The 22,008-nt window shown below is 41.2% G+C and overlaps 1 protein-coding gene and 1 long non-coding RNA gene across 8 annotated transcripts; one reads left to right on the top strand and one right to left on the bottom strand.

The window, feature by feature from the left end:
* Positions 1–1,724: 1,724 nt before the first annotated feature.
* Positions 1,725–4,368, bottom strand: LOC124854549. Its single transcript, XR_007034749.1, has 3 exons — positions 3,010–4,368; positions 2,861–2,934; positions 1,725–1,961 (listed from the first exon to the last, which is right to left on the bottom strand). It is a non-coding gene; the product is annotated as an uncharacterized LOC124854549 (long non-coding RNA).
* A 32-nt stretch (positions 4,369–4,400) lies between these two features.
* fam135a (family with sequence similarity 135 member A) lies at positions 4,401–20,563 on the top strand. Of its 7 annotated transcripts, none has more exons than XM_047342172.1 (22): positions 4,401–4,651; positions 6,460–6,592; positions 7,130–7,209; positions 9,281–9,420; positions 9,928–9,998; positions 10,124–10,297; positions 10,549–10,675; positions 11,374–11,424; positions 11,854–12,007; positions 12,512–12,589; positions 13,000–13,049; positions 13,468–13,623; positions 13,743–13,816; positions 14,074–14,228; positions 14,338–16,288; positions 16,392–16,552; positions 16,638–16,729; positions 17,163–17,260; positions 17,582–17,733; positions 17,834–17,944; positions 18,057–18,170; positions 19,300–20,563. In XM_047342172.1, the coding sequence occupies exons 2-22, from the start codon at positions 6,516–6,518 to the stop codon at positions 19,503–19,505; spliced, it is 4,272 nt and encodes a 1,423-aa protein (XP_047198128.1). In that variant the 5' UTR covers positions 4,401–4,651; positions 6,460–6,515; the 3' UTR covers positions 19,506–20,563. The 7 variants fall into 7 exon arrangements, with proteins under 7 accessions (XP_047198128.1, XP_035029470.1, XP_035029472.1 ...); XM_035173579.2 differs by having other exon boundaries at positions 13,465–13,623; XM_035173581.2 differs by lacking the exon at positions 11,374–11,424.
* Positions 20,564–22,008: the final 1,445 nt, after the last annotated feature.

Raw genomic sequence — 22,008 nt, 5'->3', positions numbered from 1 at the left:
TAAAGCTACTGGGGTAAGGGAATAAAAGATCCATTGTATACATTTGTTTTCCTTTCTTAATAGTATAGTTTGAAATCACATTGTGTCCAGTGCCAAATTTCATTTCCACCTACAGTGCATGGTTAAACAGACGATTGCTTTAGTTTCAACATCAGTACTCAGTTCTATTAGGAACGTACCGGAATTGCCATCGCAGGGTTGTCCTTGAGTTTTCCTATCAACGTGAACCCATCCAGACTGACTTTTTGTAGGGTTGGGATGCTCTGAGACCCGATCATTACACAGTCCACGTAGAGGGTGATGGATCCTGTGCTGACATCCAGCAGCACTCTGTGCCACTGCTCATTAAAGAGGGAAGCCAGGGGACCAAAGACAATAGTCTGCCTCCCAGTGTCCAGTGCCGTGAAGGTAAACTCCACAGTCTTAGACTCCCCGTTGAGTCTAACAGACAGCTGCTCAATGCCATCCACATCCTGCATCTGCCAGATATTCCAGTTTTTACTTATGGTGCTGGCACTCATTCGCAGCACAGCCACAAATGCAAACTCCTCCGGCAGTCCGAGAGGATAAGCTGACCTGAAACATACGAAACATCCAATTTACATCCTCAATACACAAAATGTTATTCAAATAAGGATTTATGAAGAGTATTCAAGATTAATTGTAGACCATCCTATAGACCTATAATAGCTCATTGAGAGATAGATATACTTATTCCGTTTATGATAGTGAAATCATACATATCAACATTTAACATGTCATCTTTGTGTTGTTTAGTTCATACGTTGATTTACAGAAAAAAATGTGTTGTCACTTGTTAAAAACAGTCTGTAATGTTCAGGACCATGGACAGGGTAAATTGGGGTTATACCAGTACAGCCACTAGGGGTCAGACTACACTCACAATACTCAATGCTGCTTACCTCGTGTTGATTCTGAAGTTGAACGCTGGGCCTATTTGATAAGCAACATGCTGAGGAGATGATCCAGGGACCTTTTTAACGGTGCCTCTTCTCGCCAGCTCAGCAATGTGGAACTGGGACATAATGTAAAATCCTGAGGTTACGGGGAACAGAAGAGAGGTTAAATAAACAGTCAGATCAGAGGCGGTGCAACATTGTCATCATTCTCCATGGTGAAGGAGTTAAAGTTAATTTCATGAAACTATGGCTAAATCATCTCTCTATTACACCAGACAATATATAGCACAGTTCGCCTGGCAATGATATTACTTTAGAGCAATTAGATTCACTATTAGCCTCTTGTGAACGTTTGTCTTTTGACATGTCTCATTAGCCTCATCAGTGCATTTTCATTTACCAGCACTTAATGAGGCCGTAGCACTAGCTGAGTTGTTTATAAATGGCTATGGAAAATCTAAGAAACCACTACAAGATTATCAGTTTCACAGTTTTTACTATTATTGGTGTTAAAATTAATATTTTGTTTTATTCCCAAATTCCAAATTTAATGGAATGAAATGACTGTCATACATGAAGAGATGCTGATTTAAGATAAATCTGATACATTTGTTTATTTCCATTTATAACATGTATAACAATAATAATAGGAAAGATGAAGAGAATTCTATATTTCAGCAAAAATACAACAATGTATGTATTTTGTCTTTTGTTATAGTTTCGCTCTGTTTTGATGATGGAAACACAAGTCATTAAATCTGTCTGTCAATCTATATTCCATTCTCACACATATAGGGAGGACAGTGACTTAGTTTTACTTCAAACATACAGCATCTGTATTATACTTTTGGAAATCTGTAATATTTTACATAGACTATAGCAATATGCAGTTGAATGCAGGGTAAATATCAAGATACTAAAAAGACAAACTAGGCTCAGTTTTTGTGAATCCACCTGGGAAACGATCCTCCCCGACGCTTATCTGAGGGCACATGGCCTGCTGCTCCAAATGTCTACTGACTTGAGATGAAAACCGCACAGCTGCAAGATGGGAACACAGAACAGCCCGTTAGTAGTCCAAGTGTGTGTGTGTGTGTGTTGTGGGGAGGGTATAAAAGCTCAGTGTTTGGAGAGCTGCACCACTGCCTTGAATAAATATTAGGCCACCCCTCACTGTTTGTGGTTGTCTCTTTAACACTTGAGCTCTAGATTAGCCCGCTCTTGCACATCTGGGCAGGAAGTTAGAGGTCTTTATCAAGTTTGAATAAATGGTTCACTGGTAAGAGACTCTTTAATGTATCCAATTTACATGTAAACCTGTACTATATATATATATAAATACTGTTACCCAGTGCGGAAACTGTCATATCACACTGTGATGTATTTTTTCCATGCATTTTACCTTTCAGCTCAAAACTGAATCAATATACAGCTGTACCCCCCCAACACAACAACATGCTTCTACACTAGCTCACACAGGAATGTCATAATATATCTATAATGGCAGCAGTGTGTACAAACGTCTATTAACGCCTCGTGGGAAAAATAATCTATGAAGTCATATAACAAGCTCTTTCTAAAGATGAATACCAATTAGCAGATTTTGTCAGCGACCAAAAGGTTATGCAACGAGACACAGCTATTGAAGCTACACAGAGCTCATCATGTATTTATGGGTAAGAAAAAGAAAAAAGCCCTATTATTCAATATTTCAAGAAGAACATATGTCACAACACAGCAAAGAGGAGCAGGAGTAACAATGGACCATTAGGGCTATAATTAACATAAAGCCTATAGTGTTGACAGTGATAATTGGCATGCAAGTGAAGTCACCTTTGCAGCAATGCACTGCACTGATAATATCAACAATTAGGTGTTTTTTGAAAAGTAGATGTTCACATTGTTTTGTTATCCTTATCTCGCTGCGGCACACGACTTACTCTGAGAATGAAGTCCTGTGCAGAGATACTGTGGGATCACATAGCAGCAGCACAATGAGTACAGGAGGATGTTTCTGCAATGCAATCAGAAATTGTTAATATCGATTTGCAATGCAACTGAGTGAGTGTAATTAATTGCATGGTACTACCTTTTGACTCCACCCATTTCATAGCTTGATCTGGAAATAAACAGACCAAAAAAACCCAAACACCTGCAGCCGGATGTTGCTTCAGATTGTGTTCCAGGAGCGATGGTGTACAGCTGCTCCAGTAGCAGGAGTGAAACGCTCCAGGTCACACTGCGGGGGTCTCTTATAGGCCTCACTGTTGCCATTTATTTGGGGGAGTGACTCAACAGAACCCACAGTGTCCACTCTGCATTCCACTGGAGCTCTCCTGCACCCACCTTGGATTTAATGTTCAAGCACACAATAAGAGCCATATCTCATTTGTACCTCTCTTTGAGAGTGACAATGTTACCCTGTGGTGGCTTTATTTGCCCCCCGACCCTGGGATGGACATTTTTTGTGATCTCTATGGTTGCATGGTATTTAGAGAGCATTGTTTCAAGAGCAGTCAAACTGAGATCCAGGAGACGCTGAGTGTGGTGCAGTTGTGGTTGTGCTGGAGCTGGGAGGCCCGGAGGCTGGAAAAAACATCTCATTCTTTATTAAAGAAGCAATTCCTGAAATATGTGTATTTTCTAGTGTTATGGTTACATACAGAATTCATAGAAATGCAATGTGGTTAGAAAACACAGTTGTCATGATGCTGTCACAGTGGATATGCTTTACTCAGAAAGCTGACCCCCTTTCCTCCCCATCCCCTGCTATTTATCACTTCAAATTATAAATTGATTGGTGCAACTTGAATTGCACCAATATGTTAGAGTGGACTAATTACTCCCTGAACTCACTGCTCCGGCTGCAGAGAACAGCACTACGGCCCTCAGGGTTGGCAGGTGGTGTTACGCCTGTTTACAACAGCCCTGGGGACTCAGGCATAGACACAGAGAAGGGGAACACAAAAATCATTATACAGTAAAAAATATATCAGCGACACAGATCTACAAGGACTTACCCAATAAAACCTAGAGAGCAGTGATCATCCTTCATCACTGCTCACTTCAACCTGCTCAAAACAGGTGACATGCAATGTGCGACACGATTTGAATACATAAAGAATTATAATATATAATATAATAAAGAATCCAGACTTACTGTATAATCCAAGTCCAGAAATGTTAAATAATGATGACAATGATGGTGATGACGATGAATTATAATCATTATTGACGTTGTTGCTATCATAATAAAACAGTAATAATAATGATAATATAATAATAATAACAATAATATTATTATTATTGTTACTATTAACATTATTGTTATTATATTCATAATTGTTAATATTGTCATCATTACTGTGTATCCTTTTCTTCAGTGTCTCGTTTGCACGCAGTTACTTTTGCATGTGGCGTCAGCTGCGTCTCGGGTATGTGCAGTAACGCGCAGTTGAATGTTCGTGAGCGCGCAGCTGGAGCAGCTCCTGCTGTCAGCTCCTCAGACTGAGCTCAGTTAGCCCTGCAGCTAAGTGACAGCACAGCCCGGGGAGGGGACATGGCCGGGTCGCTTTAAGGGCGTCTCTCTCACAACCTCACCGAGACTCGGGAGCGAGGCAGCCGGCGGAGAACTGCGTTTGACTCCACACTTCCCCGCGAGAGGACGACGACGGGACCGACGTTGGAGCTAACGTTGGTTAGCCGGCTAATGTTAGCTTGCCAGCGCAATGGTGAGTAGCGTTGGCTCGGCTAATGCGGCTAATGCCACCGACCCTCTGAGAACTGTGCGGTGGGTGGCTAACGCGACGCTAACAGTTACCGTTAGCTAACTGGCTATCAAGTGACACTTTTCTGTTCGTTGGTGCGTCCAAGTGCGTGTTGGTTCGTCTCCGGCGGGTCGGTCCTCATCTTTAGCGGGCCCCTCGCTGAAGTGTTGTTTTGGTCGCTTCCCACCTGTAACCCCAACGATAGCTTCGCCGAGATTGTGGCCACCAGCTCCGGACCCTTGGCACCTCACTCACTGGTAGCAGCATCAAATCTGTGGAGAAAACTCACAACCTAAACATCTGGTGTCTGTGCTGGTCTGCCTCAGGATCGAGGTTCAAGTGTTTGACATGCATGTTCCCAGCTGGTGGCTGTTAAGGCCTCATCATATTTATATATATTTGATTTATAGATATAAGAGCAGATGTATTGATTTTACTTTCCCTGCTGGTGGTTATGAATTGTCTCCAGTGTCAGCTACATTTACTTATCAGCAGCTGTGAGTGTGGTTAGGGAAATATGCCATTTTATTTAATGGTTGTGGCTTTTTGTATACGATAGTATTGTGTTTGGTTGTAAAGTGGCACACAGACAAACATGTCGGTGGATAACAGTCCTCTGCCAGCTCCTACCGACGGGTTAGTGGTTTTGTTGACAGTACAAGTCTGCATATCAACCAGTCGACGCCTTACTTCACCTTGTCTCCTCTCCCTGTGAGTAACCTCTACAAACAGTGACACAGCTTTTGGCTGAGGAGTGAAGCTGATCTAGCTGAGACACCTTAGACTTTTAAAATCTAAATGTGAATTTGCAACTGCATCTTATTGCAGTTGTTTGCAGCAACACGTGCTCATGTCTTCGTGAGAACTGTGATGTTGTCTGGTTATTAGACAAATCATACTTAAGTAAATAGTTTCCCTCTCATTGCTATCATTGTTGACCTTTATAATTTAGTAAAAACAGGACTCGTAAGTCAATTATATAATAATCTAGGTTGGTACAAATTGTCTTCCGTCACTTGAGGGTCATACTGTATCTGTCAGTCTTACAATTGTTGTCACTTGTTGTAAAATGATTATGAAGCTGTTATTTAAAAGTCTTAGTAAAGGGTATTAAAACCCAAGTGAAACCATAACTGACTGCTTTAAAGATCACTTGTACTAAGCGAGGCACATTAGTTTATTTACATTACGTGGTACTATTAGCTCTGTATCAGTCATCGGTGTCAACCAGGTCACACTCATGTTGGCCTTTTGTTGGTCTCATTTTCACTGGCATGAATGCAGTGAAATGTTGTCTCCCGGTGGATGATTTATTCATTTCATACATGACTAATTTAGGGAGCGTCTGTATGACTAATTAATTTATTTTTGGTCCCATTCTACAGCCAAAACGACAGTATGGCCTTTTCTTAATTTGGGTCTAAATAAATTGTGATGTCTGTGTTTATTTCTAACATAGCAAATTGGTGATATTATATGTCAGGCCTATTTTTTGTAGTGTTATTCATAGTATTTCCCTCTACCCTGTCGTACTAATGCTATAATTATCTGGGCTGTTAACACATTAGGCCCAGAGGACACAGGATGCCTATGCCAAATTTAAGCCCCTTGCCCTAGTGATAGTTCCCCTGAAAAACCTACTATCACTCAAGTCTTGCTTTTTCTTAAACTTGATCTTCCCGCTGTATGACTACTGCTGGTGTTTACTCATACATATTGACCTTTTTTAAAATGCTGTGGTGCTGAACTAGTTACATTACTTTTGCTTGCAGGCCTACAGCAGCTCTATCCCAGATGATGTAAGGCACCATTGCCTGTAGAGACCAAGATGACTGAAGTCCAGGCTACAGTGGAGTTCTCTGTGGAGCTCCACAAGTTCTACAATGTGGACCTGTTCCAAAGAGGGTGAGTATCTTCTTATTGTCTCTTTTTGGCATATGTGTTCAGCAGGTGAACTTTCTTTTCCAAACATACTTTACAAATTAATTCATTCATTAAGATGATAGTATGTCTTTAGGGGATTTGAACAAGCTTTGGTTTCTAGAAAACAGGTTTGACGATCTGGTTTAGACCTTCAGGGGGCTCAAAATGCTCTTTGTACAGACGGCAGGGAATGCTAAACAGTGCTTAAGTATACTACATATATTTATGTGAGCTCTTCGTTTTTCCGTCACGATGTTGATACTCTGCCTGGGTAAAACTCTATCTCTATTCTCCCAGCTCATCAGTGCCGTAAGAGCTCAGGTTTACTACTGCAAAAGAAAGTGCTCATTATTCATTCATGAAAAGTTTAGTGTCATTTTACAAGTAGAGGCACTTGTAGCTGACCAGTGTGGTTTGTTCCTCTTTCACAGAGTTTTTTTTTAATGATGCTTTTGACCAAACTAATAGTTCTGTTTTCATGTGACTATTCATTTTAAAACAAGTTGTGTGTATTTTCAGGTTTTACCAGATTCGTGCCAACCTGAAGGTGCCACCCCGGGTCCCACACAAAGTTGAGACCAGTCTGCTTCACCCGGGAGGTAAATACATTTTTCGTACACAATCGGATAAAATGGGTACAGTATAGTTTTTTTTTCTCCACCAAACCTGCAGCGCTATTTTATGCTTACAAGCACAACGCCAAGCGCAAAACCGCAGGTCTTCTGTGCACAGATTAGGGCACATACTTTTGGCATCTAAAGCACACCTGCTATTTTGGTTTCAGAGAGGTGCAGCAGTGAAAAATGTAGAATGGCTTGCTGATGTGGAATATAAACCAGAGGATGTGGTGATGTATAAAGTCACTCTTAGCCAGTCGCATCATTGGAGTCATGGCTTGGGAGCAGCTCTATCAATCACAATGACACTACAACAGCTGATCAAATGGACGGATCCTTTTTCAAGCAATCACGTTATTGTCTGGATCGTAGAGAAGCACAACCTGTCAGAAATCGGCATGTGTGTTTTATTTAACTTGCACAAATATGACATGAATAAATATGTTGACAAGGCTGTTAATAAGGCAACACTGTTTCAGTTTAGTTCCTGCTCTACTCTATTTTGGGAATCCTCACATTGAACTGTAATGCATTTCATGAATACATCTTGAATGCTACTTTACATAACAGACCAGTGTGACATGTGCAGTATTATATGGGGCTAGTTTGTAGCAGCCCTGTGTCAAATTTCTCATAGTAAAGGCTGCAGATCTATCAACATATGAGTTTGCCTTTCACATATGAAGAACACAAAAGAGGATTGTCTGGGTCAGACGCATTCACAACAGGAAAATGTTAGAATTTATGCTCACATGGGCTCACTCATTTTCTGTACATTTTACCTGATTAGTTTAATTGGCATATTTAAGTTTTAAACAATATTCCATCTTTCCTGCACATTTGCTTCATGTATTTAGTTTGGTTTTGTTGAAATCCCCAAAGTGGCAGCAGACTGGTGTTCTGAGACATCTATTCTCAGCGCAAAAACATATTTTCTACCAAAATATCAACAACACGCTTGGAGCTGCCTTACTTAAATAAGCTCTCACCTGCTTGTACCTCTCCTCCCACCTGTGCACTATGCACTTTTTGCTTGCCACCCAAAAATACCAGCGAAGGCGAAGTGTATTTCAAGGTCAGTAAATTATCAAACCGTTGCTGTTGCTTGACTTTTCGCTGCCACAAAAAAAGCGCCAGTGCGTATAAAGTTGTATCTGATTTGTCAATCCTAAACCCGGCCTGTTTCCCCTCAAATCTCACATTCAAACCATGAAAAGAATATTTCAGTAACCTAAGTAATGTAATGCACTGCTGCTTTTTTTTATCAGAGAACTTGTTGTTTCTCTGTAAATGCAGGTGACATTAATTCAAGTCATTCTAATACCTCAGGTAGACATGCATGTTTACTATATTGCATTCCAGCTCTAAGATGTTTGCGCAGTTTTAGAGAAAATAATTATTGTTATTGCAGATTTAGTTTTTCTTGGCAAGGAGTTTGCAGAACACAAGCTTATCTCACACGCCACTCCTTCTTCTTGGTATTTTTCTAAAGCTTTGTGTATATGCCACATCCTCTTACTTGGAGACCTGCACCTGCTGTTATTTTCACACAAAGCACTCAATTCAAAGAGGATCATCATGAGAGTTTTTAATTTCAGTGATTAAATGTTTTGTTTTCTTGTTTCCTGACTTTGTACTCTCAACGTCATTCCAGATCTTATAAGATTTACCTTGTGTGATATTTCCTGCTCCCTTGACCAAGATCATCAACGGACTTTGCTGATGTTAAGCTTTTCCGGATAATTCCATTCCGCAATCTGTTTCTTTTGTACAAACCATCTTATCATGTTCGGTCTTTATGGCATACCATGGATAATCTCCAGGTTTTATACAAATAGACAATTGGAGATACTGTAATTAAAAACCTCAACCCTAAAACATAAGAATCCAAACGCTCCCAATCTGCTTTGACCTCTATCATTACCACTTTATTTACTATTTATTTATCAACATCTCTCATTCTAAAGATTATACAAGAAAGTTCTTATGCAGATAGTTTGGCAACCGTCGCTCAGTTCACACACACTTAATCATATTATTATTTTTTGTTTAGGGTCTGAACTGGCATTTCCTGCTTTAGTCCAAGATGATGTTATCTGCAGCAAAACGTACCAAATCCTGTACAAGAATGAAGAGGTTGTGATCAACGACGTCCTCCTCTTCAAAGTGATGATGCTGCTAGATGAGAAGAAGGTAAGTTGAACACGGAGAGATGGTGATTTTGCGAGGTATTGTTTTAGCTTTTTTTTGCCTGTCCAAAAACTTGTATTCTCAATCTTATTATTTCTACATATTGCTACATGTCATTGCACACTTGGCATGAAATAGATGTACATAAAAAGGCAATCCGATTGAGACAAGTTTGTTTGACAGCAACACTTTAGAGACCGATTTTTCCTATTAACCCAAAAGACTGCAATTGTCAGGACAAATAAGTATTTGTCACAACTACTCCTATTTACTTATTTGTACTGCTCAGCATTAATGAAGATAAAAACCTTGTTTTAAAGTGGAGTTCCACTGTTTTAACAGAGCACATTGAAGTGTTTTTGACAGCTGGTTTGTCCTTAGGGCATCAGCCAATGGTGTTGAACTGTGTTGAAAAACACCTTGATGGCTTTTATTACAGATCTTGTAAATCAACCTGGGGCATCCTTTGCTTTAAAATAGATTCTCTCCACTGTTTTTCAATATCTTCAGGTAGAAGAGTCTCTCAATGACATGGATTTCCAGCTCTTCTTGGATTTATATTTCACAGATGGCGATTACTCGTAGGTGTTGCAAAAAATGTTACTGCATGTGCTTGTATTAGTGTTTGTGAATTTATTTTTATCGCCTATGCAAATGCAACATTAATTGAGTCTTGTGTTTTCTTTTTCTTATTTTATTTGCACAGGCCAGATGATCCAAACGCTTTACAGAATATCAGTGGCCGCACAATCCGTTTGCACTTTAGCCTTCAGCGAGGCATCCACCAACACATCAATGTCATGTTTGACTACTTCCACCTGTCTGTCATGTCTATAGCCATCCATGCCTCCCTCGTGGCACTTCATCAACCCCTTATCAGGTCAGAGCACCACCCAACACAAGTAAACATATGGACACTCTGTTGCCATCCTGTTTTTAACTATTGTACTTTGCTGTAAATTCTAACACTTTTCTCTCACACCACACAAAAACTGTTAATAAACTAAACATAAAGTTTTTACATTACAGTTGAAGTAAACAACGTAGCTGTTGAATTTTAACTTGACATTCCTGTACAACATTCTTGTGTTGATAAGCTGAGTTAAATTTCCCTCTATGATTTTTACCTAGTTTTCCTCGACCAGTGAAAAGCACGTGGCTGAACCGCAACGCTCCAGCACAGAGCAAAGACTCAGTCATCCCACCTCTGGAGAATGTGGTGTTCGGCAACAGCTACGTCAAGCAAGTTTCGCCAGATGTAAGTGAAGCCACCGGAACAACGTCAGTGCAACTGGGTATCAGCATTGACTGTCATACACCCAATATTATCAATAATGTGACTGTTCTCCTTTTTATGAGGGAGAAATACTCATGATGGGATAAAAAGTTCCTGGTATTCATTCTTTGATCACGAATGATTGGCCCTGACACAGGCTTTGGTTATTACATGAACATGACTGTGGACTCAGATTTGACATTTCCACACCACAGGTAGAATGGTTTGTTACATCCGTTGCATTGAAGCATTGGGGGAGTCGTGTCAAGCGGTTGACAGAGGGTGCAGAAGAAGTGGAAACTGTCAGACCACTGTCACATTTGACCGGGAGTAATTGGCCCCTCCTGACAGAGAAAGGTGGCTGATCTGCCCCTGAGATGCTGTGGTGTGAATGTACCAGTGTTATTCAGATGGAACAGAGGTCCCACATCAGCCCACGATGCATCACTCATGGGCAGCTCGGGTGTAACAACCCATCGGCTGCTTTTCGATTCAGTGCAGGGAACTGTGCAGAAGCCACTATAAAATATCGCCATGTAGATATTGCTTAGGAAAAAAATGGAAATAACTGGCAGGTTCATCTATTGTGATTTATAGGGCTGTCGTGGTTACTGTAATAACTGAGTAATGAGGCACGCAGTGTGTAGCGGCAGACATTTAAACCAGTTTCTTCTTTGTAGAAGAATTCAATGGGTATGCTGCTATACGAACAAAAAAGAAAAAAGAAACAAGTAAGTAAATTTTATTTATAAAGTGCCTTTAGAAAGGCGCTGTGCAAAAGTTGCAAGGTATTGTATTGTATAAAATATTAAAGAAAAAATCAATCAGTGCGGAATTATTCAACAAAACTTATATCTATTAGCATCAATTTATAAAAGTGGTTTATTTTCTGTAATTCAATACACTACCAAAATATTCCCCCCTTAGTTCAATTTGTAACCACTGACTATGAATTAATGCAGAAAATGTAACTTTAAAAAACCGAATTTAAATTGGCAAAAACCGCACAGAACATGTTACTGTGTCTGAGTTTGTTTTTTCCAATGACCGTGGCTTTAAAGCCTCGTGTTTACAGTTGCTAGTTTCCAGAAGAGCGGAAATGTTGTTTACACACCTAAATAATCTATCGCCCCTTCTCTCTGTTCCTTTTGATCCCACAGGGCAGGACATTCCTGGTAACTGACCACTGTCTGCAACATGCCTTCAGTCTGCACCAGAACCTCTGCTCCAGTCTCCTTCTCGCCTACCAGGGCCTTTTCGGCTACTTCACTTCTATCACCAAGGACCTGCCCTCCTCCCACCGTATGGAACTAGGTAAACTGCGTTGTGGCTTCACACAATATGTTTTTGCACACTCTTTACTTTATTGTTTTACTTAAAAGCACATTTTCAAGGTTAGACAATATAATACTTTCTGATTCATTTTTCACTTTGGATTGATTTTCATTGTTTTGTCTTTTTCAGTGTTTGTGTAAATCACATTTTGCAAGTTTGGTGTGTTTTCTCATGTCATTTCACCTGATCCCTACTCAGTTACATAATCCTCCCTTCAAACAAACTACACAACCAACAACCTGCTAAGTGAACTTGTGGATCTATTTGTGGTTGACTAATCATAGCTCATAAACTTACAAAATCATAGTTGCATTCAGTAGATTAAGTCTGTTTACCAGTAGACTAAAACCAAATTGTAAACACAACTCATTGTTGTTACTATGGTTCACCAAATCTAACTCACACAAGTGGAAAGACATTAACCAATCCCAGACGATCAAATCATAAAAAAGTTAAATTTGCCTATATGTGCAATCTTACTAGCCAAGCCCAGCATGCAAGTCCTATATGAGAGAGTACTCAGAAGACCCTATCCCCGAAGTCAAAGGCACGTCTACATAGGTACGTCCCGACCCTTACAGAACCAGCCTGCCTTTCTTTTCCTCTTCGCTCCAGTTACCTTTCTGTAGAAAACACCTTGTCTTCTTTATGTCCCACTGACCTGAGACAATATACTTGACTGCTGTCATGTCACCTTTTCATTCTTCTCTATACTGTATACTTAAGCTGTCTTTCCATATTAATAATTGACCTCCATCAAAGACTCTTTCTGATACAGTGGTGTTGTAGAATTTGTTGGCTGTCTCTGGTCATGTGATGAAAAAGAACAGCTACTTTCTGACACCAGTGTTGCCTTACACTACTTTCTCATTCAGCCTGCATTACTGGTTCTTCTTTAACCCTTTGAATGTATTGTTGTTCAGTAAATGATAAAAGTGAATCTTGTTAATGTTGTGCCTTTGCCTTCTCAGAGCAACTCGACTTAGAGGCCCGTCTCGCTGACTTGTGCGAACAAGTTAAGGTAAGATTTGTTGCAGGCCTCCTTCACAAAGCAGTGATAGAAAAATATTTATAGGACAGCATGCCTGGCACATTGTCAGATTGGTGTTATGTTCGGCACAAGGGGTTATTAGGGCACAAGGGGTTATTAGGAATGTACCTGGGGCCATAGAAGTTGTGAAGTAAAATGATTTGCATTGACTGAACGTGTCTTACGGCTGGAGGGCACGAGTGACATGTCCTGATTTTCTGGATGTGTGCAGTAATCTTTTTTTCAATGAATTTTAGTAGAAGTATTGGGATAGACTAGTTTGTTTGTATACGTATTGTCTTTTCATAGTTATTTACTGTAAAGCTAAGCCCTCCTGCAAAGATCTGCTATAGTCAGGGAAGCCTTCCTCACTTGTGCCCTCTGGTGGCTGTCTCTGTATTTTCAGCAGAAGGCAGAGTCCCCAGATGAGCTGGCAGAGCTGGTAAATATGAACCTGGCTCAGCTCTGCTCTCTGCTCATGGCTCTTTGGGGACAGTTCCTCGAGGTGGTGTCGCTGCAGGAGCATGTCGCTGCCCTTCTGGCTGTGGAGCATCATACACTAAGAGTGAGATCCTCGATCGCAGAAACATTTAAATATCTGATGAGTTGATCTTTGAATGACTATGATCCGTTTTTTTAATCTGAGTAATACTGCTGACTGACTCTTGGCTGTATCTCTTACAGGTAAGGCGGTTTGCTGAGGCTTTCTTTTGTCTCGAACATCCAAGACAGTCTGCTTTGGCTTATCAAGAACTACAGTAAGTTGCAGTGGCATGTTTGTCTTGGGTGTGAAATATAGTGTTGCGGTTGTCAAGCCTGTGCTAGTAGCTACATGCCTGAAATACTATAGGCCAAGTATGGAAAACCCATGTTTTTCTCTCTCTCTTTTTCTCTCTCTCTTTTTCTCCCTCTCTCTCTCTCGCTCTCTCTCTCGCTCTCTCTCTCGCTCTCGCTCTTCCGCTCTCGCTCTCTCTCTCTCTCTCTCTCTCTCTTACTTATCTCCTCTCCTCATCAGTGCTCACAGTCACCAGCAGATGACTAATGCTGTCAAAAGCTCCAACTACTTCCTAACGTTGCCTCCGCTTCCAGTGGAATGTGCGGACCTGGATGGTGATGTCAGCTCACTGCCGATCATCTTTGAGGATCGATACCTGGATTCCATCACTGAAGGTCAGTGACAAAGTATTGTCATATAACTATATTTTCAGTAATTAGCCTCAGTAATGATGGGTGTTTTTTTTAAATCTTTTTAATGTTTCAACTGGTTTTTGTTTTGAAGATCATGATGGACCCTGGCTGGGCATGCACAACACGAGGACTGGCTCAGTCTCCAGTAAAACGGACAAGCCCAGCTCCAAGGACTGCAGTGCAGGTGCCAGCCCCATACCTGAGTCTCTGTCAGCCTCCCTGGATAACAGCTGGCCAGACAACTATGATCCGCCACCTAAGTCTAAAGGAAAGTCAGTCAAACTAAAGAAAAATTCAAAGACTGATAACTCCAAGAAGTTGATCAGACAGGGTTCCAAGGACTCAGTAGTTCTGGTGGGCTATAAGAATCTCAAAGCTCCTTTTAGTGACCCCAACACAAAATGCAAGGAAGGGGAGGCTCCTCTAAACCCAGAGGAGGAACGGGATACTTTGCTGGGGGACTCAAGTAGTTGTTTAAGGACTAATGCCAATTCTACTTTTGACTCTGGTGCCACAGCGGCACATTCTGAAAACAGTCTTCTTGATTCTGTTGTAGATGACAATATAACTGCTGCTGCTGCTTGTCAAGAAGGTTCCTTCAAAAATCCTACAAGCTTGGACACACAGAATAATCCTCAGGCAGGTACTGGGGCTGGCACTATATGCAACCAACCACTTGACAAAGATGAGCACGCTCACCAGGCTGGCCAAGGGCTCTCACAGTGGCCTAGTGGACTCAAGCAAATTGAGGTGAAACCAAGTAACAAGGACCCCTACCAAGGGGATAAAGTCACTGTTCTTCTACCCTGTCGGACTGATGGGATTCCAAGAAATAATGTTCCTGAGATAACCCAGACAGACCGCTGTGACTCCCAACAGTCTGCGGTGGACTCTGTGTTTGGAAGGCCAGGTAAAGAGGCTGCACAGTGTACCCAGCCCAGCCTGGTCTCAGTACAGGTAAAGAGTGATTGTATCCGGCTGCCAGATGTTGCAGCCCCCAGTGCCTCGTCCCGTCTCTCAGACTCAGGCATCGAGAGTGAGCCCAGCTCCTTTGCCATTCAGCTTGCTCCAGGACCGCAGACCTCTGCCGGGCTAGGCTTTGCTGAATTGGTTGTTACTGCCCCACAGCCCGAGAAGCCCGTTTTGAATACAGCACCACGGCCTGTTCAGCAAAGCACTGTTCAAAAGCCCAGTGGGGAAATTCTTTACCCAGAAAATACCAGTGTGGTCAGTGGAGTCCAGTCCTCCCTCACGTCCATTAATTCTTTGCCCTCAGATGATGAGGGTGAGGGCTCCTCTGGGGCCTCCAGTGGAGCTGAAGTGCGAGGCAGGAAGTCCAGTGTGTTGGTGCAGGAGCAGAGTGTAATCTTCTCTGGGGATATCACCAACAGACCTGCCATTGCTGCTGCCTCCACCTCTGACACTGGTGCAGTTGATTCCAAACTTATTAAACCTGCCTTTGACTTGGAAACAGATTCCAAGTTAATTGTGTCTGAACTCGAGAAAGAAGGAGCAGCTGGTTGTGGGACTTCGAAAGAGTCTCGTAGTGAGCCCCACTCTGCCGGCCCTTCCAGTAACTCTGCCACCAGTAGCACTGACCTGGTAAAACGCGGGATGGTAGAGAACTACTTTGGCTCATGCTCAAGCACAGATGTGTCTGAGATCAGCCCTGTAGAAACATCTGCGATCACGTTGGGAATACAGACAGAGTCCCAGGCTGAGAAGGACGAGGATGAGCCAGAGCATGAGATGATCGAGAACGGTTACTATGAGGAAGGTGATGGTTATGCTTTTGTGAATGGCGTCACTGATGAGGAGCAAACTGCGGTTGGGGATCCAGCCACTCAAGAGACTAGTCTTCTGTTTGAGCAGCTTGGCATCGGCTACCTGCATGAACCAAAGGATTCATCCAAAGCTCCCATCTGCTCTAACCTAGCCTCCAGCAGCGCTATGCATAGCTCGGGAAGATCTCGCTTTCCCTCCACCTCCCTTTCTTCCAACCTGCGGTGGTATGAATGTGCACCTGCACCACAGATGAAAGCGTGAGTCATGATTCCACTAAATATTACACTTAATGCAGATAATTGTCCTGTTTTGCACATTTTAAACGAATATTCGTCTCCATATTTAATTATAATTGTGCAGGTTCATCAAGTCCAAAGAAGAAATGAAGCAGCTCAGGCTACCCGGTATCTTGTACAGTGATGTGCCTGAGCTGGCATCCACTGTTCCATATTTCAGCTTGGAGGAAGATGAGAGCTGTGAAGAAGGCATCCATCTCATAGTCTGTGTCCACGGATTGGACGGTAGGAAAGGTTCCTGTCGATAAAGTCATTATTTTAGTATTTAGAAATGACATTGATGTATTTTATGTTTGATTTGTTGCTCCAGGCAACAGTGCAGACCTTAGACTGGTGAAGACTTACCTGGAGCTTGGCCTGCCTGGTGCTCGTATAGACTTCCTAATGTCTGAGAGGAACCAGGTGAGTGGATAAAAGCACAGACACTGCTGCCGTCTGACATCACTGTTAAACACCTATTACATTGAAGCGACTGAGGAAAAATGTGATTGTTGTTGGATTTAAATGGGTAAACCTGTTCATACACTATAAGTAAAGATAGACGACATGACAGCTTCCAAAAAGTGAAGGTAAAGCATCTCAATTGCACCCTGGTGGCTGGCTGCAGTACAGGTCGTAAACCCCACCTCCTCCCTCTGTGGGACCTCAATACCAGACTCCATCCCCCAATCGTTACTTCACAGACTCTGGATTGTGGGAGGAATTGGAGCTCTGTCGTCCATCTTTATTTACAAACTATATTTATTAGTAGATACATTCTCTCGAGCCTGTTTCAGTTGAGTTAACACAACTGTCCTGACATTGTCTTGTCCTTTTTAAAACTCCTTAATTACAGAATGACACCTTTGCTGACTTTGAGTCAATGACGGACCGACTGCTGGATGAAATAGTCCAATATATTCAGATATACAATCTCACTGTGTCAAGGATAAGGTAAGATGTTCTGTTTTACCAAAGTGTAACATCTTGATGTTTAATTAGAAAAAAAAGAGTGAAGTTTTACTCCACTATAGGATTTGTAGTGATTGAATGTGTAGCTGCATGGTGCAGTAACGCACCGCAGTAATCTGTGGGATGCAGTACAATGTTCATATTGTGGACATACTTGAGTTTATAACGGTCTCATTCAGCATATTTTTTAAGTCAGTAACTCTTACAGTTGTGTTTTGAATCATCCAAATTGCTAGACACATAAGACATGTAAATTGAAAAGAGCATGAATCCCACTTTAGCCGTTTTATTCTTCATTTGCAGCTTCGTGGGTCATTCTTTGGGGAACCTCATCGTTCGCTCAGTGCTGGGCAGGCCCAGGTTTAAATGTTACCTGAGCAGGCTGCACACTTTCCTCTCCCTGTCTGGACCTCACCTGGGCACACTGTACAACAGCTCTGCTCTGGTCAACACAGGTAGGTGTCAGTGATACTGTCCATGGTTGTATTGTCTCTCTCTCTGTCTTCTGTCCCAGAGGTGGATCATGTTACATTAACAGCTAAACTTTGTTTTTAGGCCTCTGGTTCATGCAGAAGTGGAAAAAGTCGGGGTCGCTCCTTCAGCTGACGTGCCGTGATCACTCTGATCCTCGCCAAACGTTCCTTTACAAGCTCAGCAAAAAATCTGGTTAGCTTTGCATATTCCTTTTTTTCTTTCTTCAACCAAAGACTGTTTAAGAGGCTGTGTATGTGGAGTATTAGATTGTAGAGATAACGTTTCTGTTGATCTGCTGTTTCAGGTCTGCAATTTTTCAAGAATGTGGTGCTGGTGGGTTCACTGCAGGATCGTTATGTCCCGTACCATTCTGCTCGAATTGAAATGTGCAAAACGGCATTAAAGGACAAACAAACAGGTGAGTTGAAGAAAGATCCTTTGTGGAGCACACTGATGTAACAATTTGTCAGGAAGAAATGTGTTGCTCAAATTCTAAGTTGGAGACAAACAAACACCAAAGCCATCTTCAAACCAAACCTGAGTTTGCCTTTCACATATGAAGAATGCAGCAGGAGATTATCCGAGTCAGACATTTTCACAACAGGAAAATGTCCAGAACATTCAGGCGAGGGTTGGCGCCTGGGTGGAGGGAGCAGAAGGTAGAACATGACTGTTATCTGTTGCAGGAAGCAAGTGTTTTAATCACCAAAAGCTCTTGAATCTTGTTTTCTATCCAACTTGACACCTTCTACATGTGTGGCAGCTCTCTCATATTTGTAGATATTTGTATTCTTTTTTTTGTTGTTGATCAGATTTGCGTTCATTGCGTGTTAGAAATGTTATCAACACACCTACTCGCTTTTTTCCAGACAATTTCCTGCCGTATTCATATATGGTCTCGTTCTGACATTCTCCGGACATTTTACTAAGGGGCTGGCAGGAAAAGTTCTGGAAAATGTCCGGAGCAACTGACTCCGACAATTTAGTTCTGATATACCTTTGGAAAAATTCAGGAAAATTGCCAGACTACAGTGCATGTATGAAAGCAGCTCAAAGCGCAGTTGGACTGTTTGTCATATATTAGGGCTGTTGCTTACTTACAGTGTCCGATGCAGTTTAATAATTCAGACGGTTACTCTATAGCTGCTTTCAGACATGCACTGAACTCCGCAGATCCTCTTTACTTTCTCCGGAGGAGGTGCATGTGTGAACGCAAATGTCCGATTGAGAGGCTCTGAAGTTTCTGCTGACTTTCTCCGCCTGGCCTCCTAGTATAAAGTCTCAGTTTATGAATAATGCGGAGGATTTGTTGCTGTTGTGAACATGCCTTTGTGTTGTGCATGTGTGAAAGGCAATCTGCAGGTAAACTCCGTAGCCAATTCTCCGGATTTTACCATTAGGTTATGTCTGAAAACGGCCTAATTCTGTCTTTATACTAAATCTTATATCACTATAAAGCTCAACCCTTTGGAGCTTGAATTGATCAAAGACAATCAAATGAATCAAACGTTGCCCTGTTCTGCTTCTTTCTCTCTCGTCTGCACCAGGTCCTGTGTACGCTGAGATGATAGAGAACCTGCTGCTTCCAGTGCTTCAGAGCAGAGACTGTAATCTAGTGCGGTTTGATGTTATTCACGCCCTGCCCAACACGGCCAACTCCCTTATTGGTCGGGCTGCCCATATTGCCGTACTTGATTCGGAGATCTTCCTGGAGAAGTTCTTTCTCGTTGCTGGCCTCAAGTTCTTTCAGTAGATCCGTGGCAAAATCAAACACACGGCTGGAGGAGAGGAATGTGCAGCTAATACCTCACTGCATCTAAACATCATTCTGTTCATGGTATCTGGATTATCTCTTGGTTTTTAAAAACATACAATTACTTTTCAAAGACATGAGAGCAAAATCACAATTTGACTAATTTCCTGTTTATAGTGGAATCACAGTGGATTTTTATTTTTCTACTGCCATTTTTTAAAACATTGTCTTGTTTTTTTGTGTTTGGGAAATCCTGCCCCTCATCATGTGCTATACTTTCTGTGTTATTTATGTTATATTTTTATTTTTAATAATTTTTCTCCAAGTTATTAAATTAATTTTAGATGCTGAACGTATGGATGGAAATTTAGCTGCTACAAAAATGGAATGGCTGTTTTGGTGAGCTGGCCCATATCAAGTCTGCAAATACTGTCCTCACCATTGCACCACGTCTTTTCCACCAATTATAAGAGACACTGCATTGATTTGCACCACAACTACATTTTAAAAGCTTTTGTACTGAAAATGGTCATTTGTACAAGTTACTTTTTTATCAACGATTTTCACAATTTATCATTTTTAAGGCAAAGAATGCATTTGAAAGAGAATTGTTGCTCCGACTCTGCAGCTTTGGGTTTGGTCTTAATATTTTATGCTGCTCCTTGTCATTGCAGCATTCTGCACATGAAACCCAACCTGGTGTTGGGAGAATAAAGCTTTGCTACAACATAACATTTTACTACAGAGGTTTTAAGCAAAATTCAGCAAAAGCACAGGTTAGTAATATGAACTTGTTTTATCGAAAGTATTTGGTTGGTATTGTGATTATATATGTGTTTAACTGGAAAGTATTGCTTGGAAATTTAAAAAGTGTTTCCTGGACAGTTGTTTATATATCATCATACTCTACCATTAAATATGCATATTCTTCAGTTGGTTATATGATCTTTCTTTCCAGAGTTATGTCTCTCCTGATGTAAGAGGGTTTATTTAGATTTTCTTTTTCTTGAGCATTGTAAATACGTTTAAAGATTAAAGAAAAATATGTTTAAAGATTATTTTAGTCTAGTTTTGAATTAAATTTGTCAAGTTTTAGTTTTTGATCAAATTGCCCTGCAGAGGGCAGTGCTAGAAGCCTTGAAACAGAAACATCCCTGGATTTTCTCCTTTTGTACAGATCCCTGCCAGAATGTATTGGGTTCGTTCTGTGCCCATGTCCCATCCTTCCAAGTTTTGAGTAAATCTGTTCAGTACCTCTTATTTATCTTTGCATAAATCTGCTGTCAAACAAATGGACGAACAGGGGTGGAAACGTAACCTCCTTGGTGGAGGTAACCAGGTGTCAATCGACCGCTGTCTCTTTCAACAAAAGAACCACAGGGGAGTCAATGGAGCCTGAAGACTCCCTGCTTTGGGACATCCCCCTCACCCTGCATCTACTTGAGCTTTAAAAACTTTTCTCTGCTCCTCATTTTAATACACCAAACATTAGACCTCCCAGTGAAGTGTGCTTAGCAAAAATTGTATTTATTTTTTTAGCATCTCTGGTGATATGGGGGGTAAGGTTGCTCCTGCTGACCTGCGCTAACCAGGATTTCCTCTTCAGCGTCTCCACACAGCAAATCAAACCATGATGAAGACTATGCGAAGGAAAACACGGGACAAAGAATGCAGACATCCTTTTCATGTTTCTGAGATGTATTCATTGAATCCATGACAAACCTTTCATCGTTTACATTCACATTTGTCATCAAGGTGACTCAACTCACCTGGAATTAAATACATTTGAAAAATTCAAATAAATCTGATCTGAATTTTTCCCTTCTCCGAGGGCAACAAACAATAACAATGAAATATGTGAACGAGGTGTGTAACGATAGCCATTATCCTCAAATGGAAATTAAATATGTACAAGATTTCCCAACCACCTCTTTAAAGTAGTAGTTCCCAAGTCAACGCTGCTAACCAAGGGTGACCAGGCTTTTGCATTAAGGGTCCCGAGGCTCTGAAACTCCTCGCTTGAACAGATTAGACTTGATTTAATTGTAATAAACGGATGATGTTGGTTTTTGATATTATTTTCTTATTTTTGCTCTGTTTTCTTCACATGCATTTTGTTAAATACTTTGCAAACTTTTTTAGATAAATGTTACAGACTTATTTATTATTATTATTTATTATTTATTATTATTTACTTGGACGTAGACCCGCCCACATCCTGCCTCTGATTGGCTCATACACTCTTTGCTCTCAGCCCATCCTCATATTTTGAGCACAAGATCGCTCCACCAACCCCAAAATATCGGGGGGTAAATCTATGAGATATTGGATTATATCGAAATATTATTTCTATAGCCCTTGGTCGATTAAGAACATTTTTGTATTACTTATTTATCAACTAGACAACAAGTCAAATAACCAATGTCGAGAACGTGAAAGTACTACGACGAGTTTTAGCAGGAATTCAAAAGAGCACCCCTACAACTGTGTCACATGGTACGAC

The sequence above is a fragment of the Hippoglossus stenolepis genome, chromosome 12 (assembly GCF_022539355.2).
Source record: "Hippoglossus stenolepis isolate QCI-W04-F060 chromosome 12, HSTE1.2, whole genome shotgun sequence".
NCBI lineage: Eukaryota > Metazoa > Chordata > Actinopteri > Pleuronectiformes > Pleuronectidae > Hippoglossus > Hippoglossus stenolepis.
Note: the sequence above shows the minus strand (reverse complement) of the source record. Positions and strands in the feature narration are given on the sequence as shown.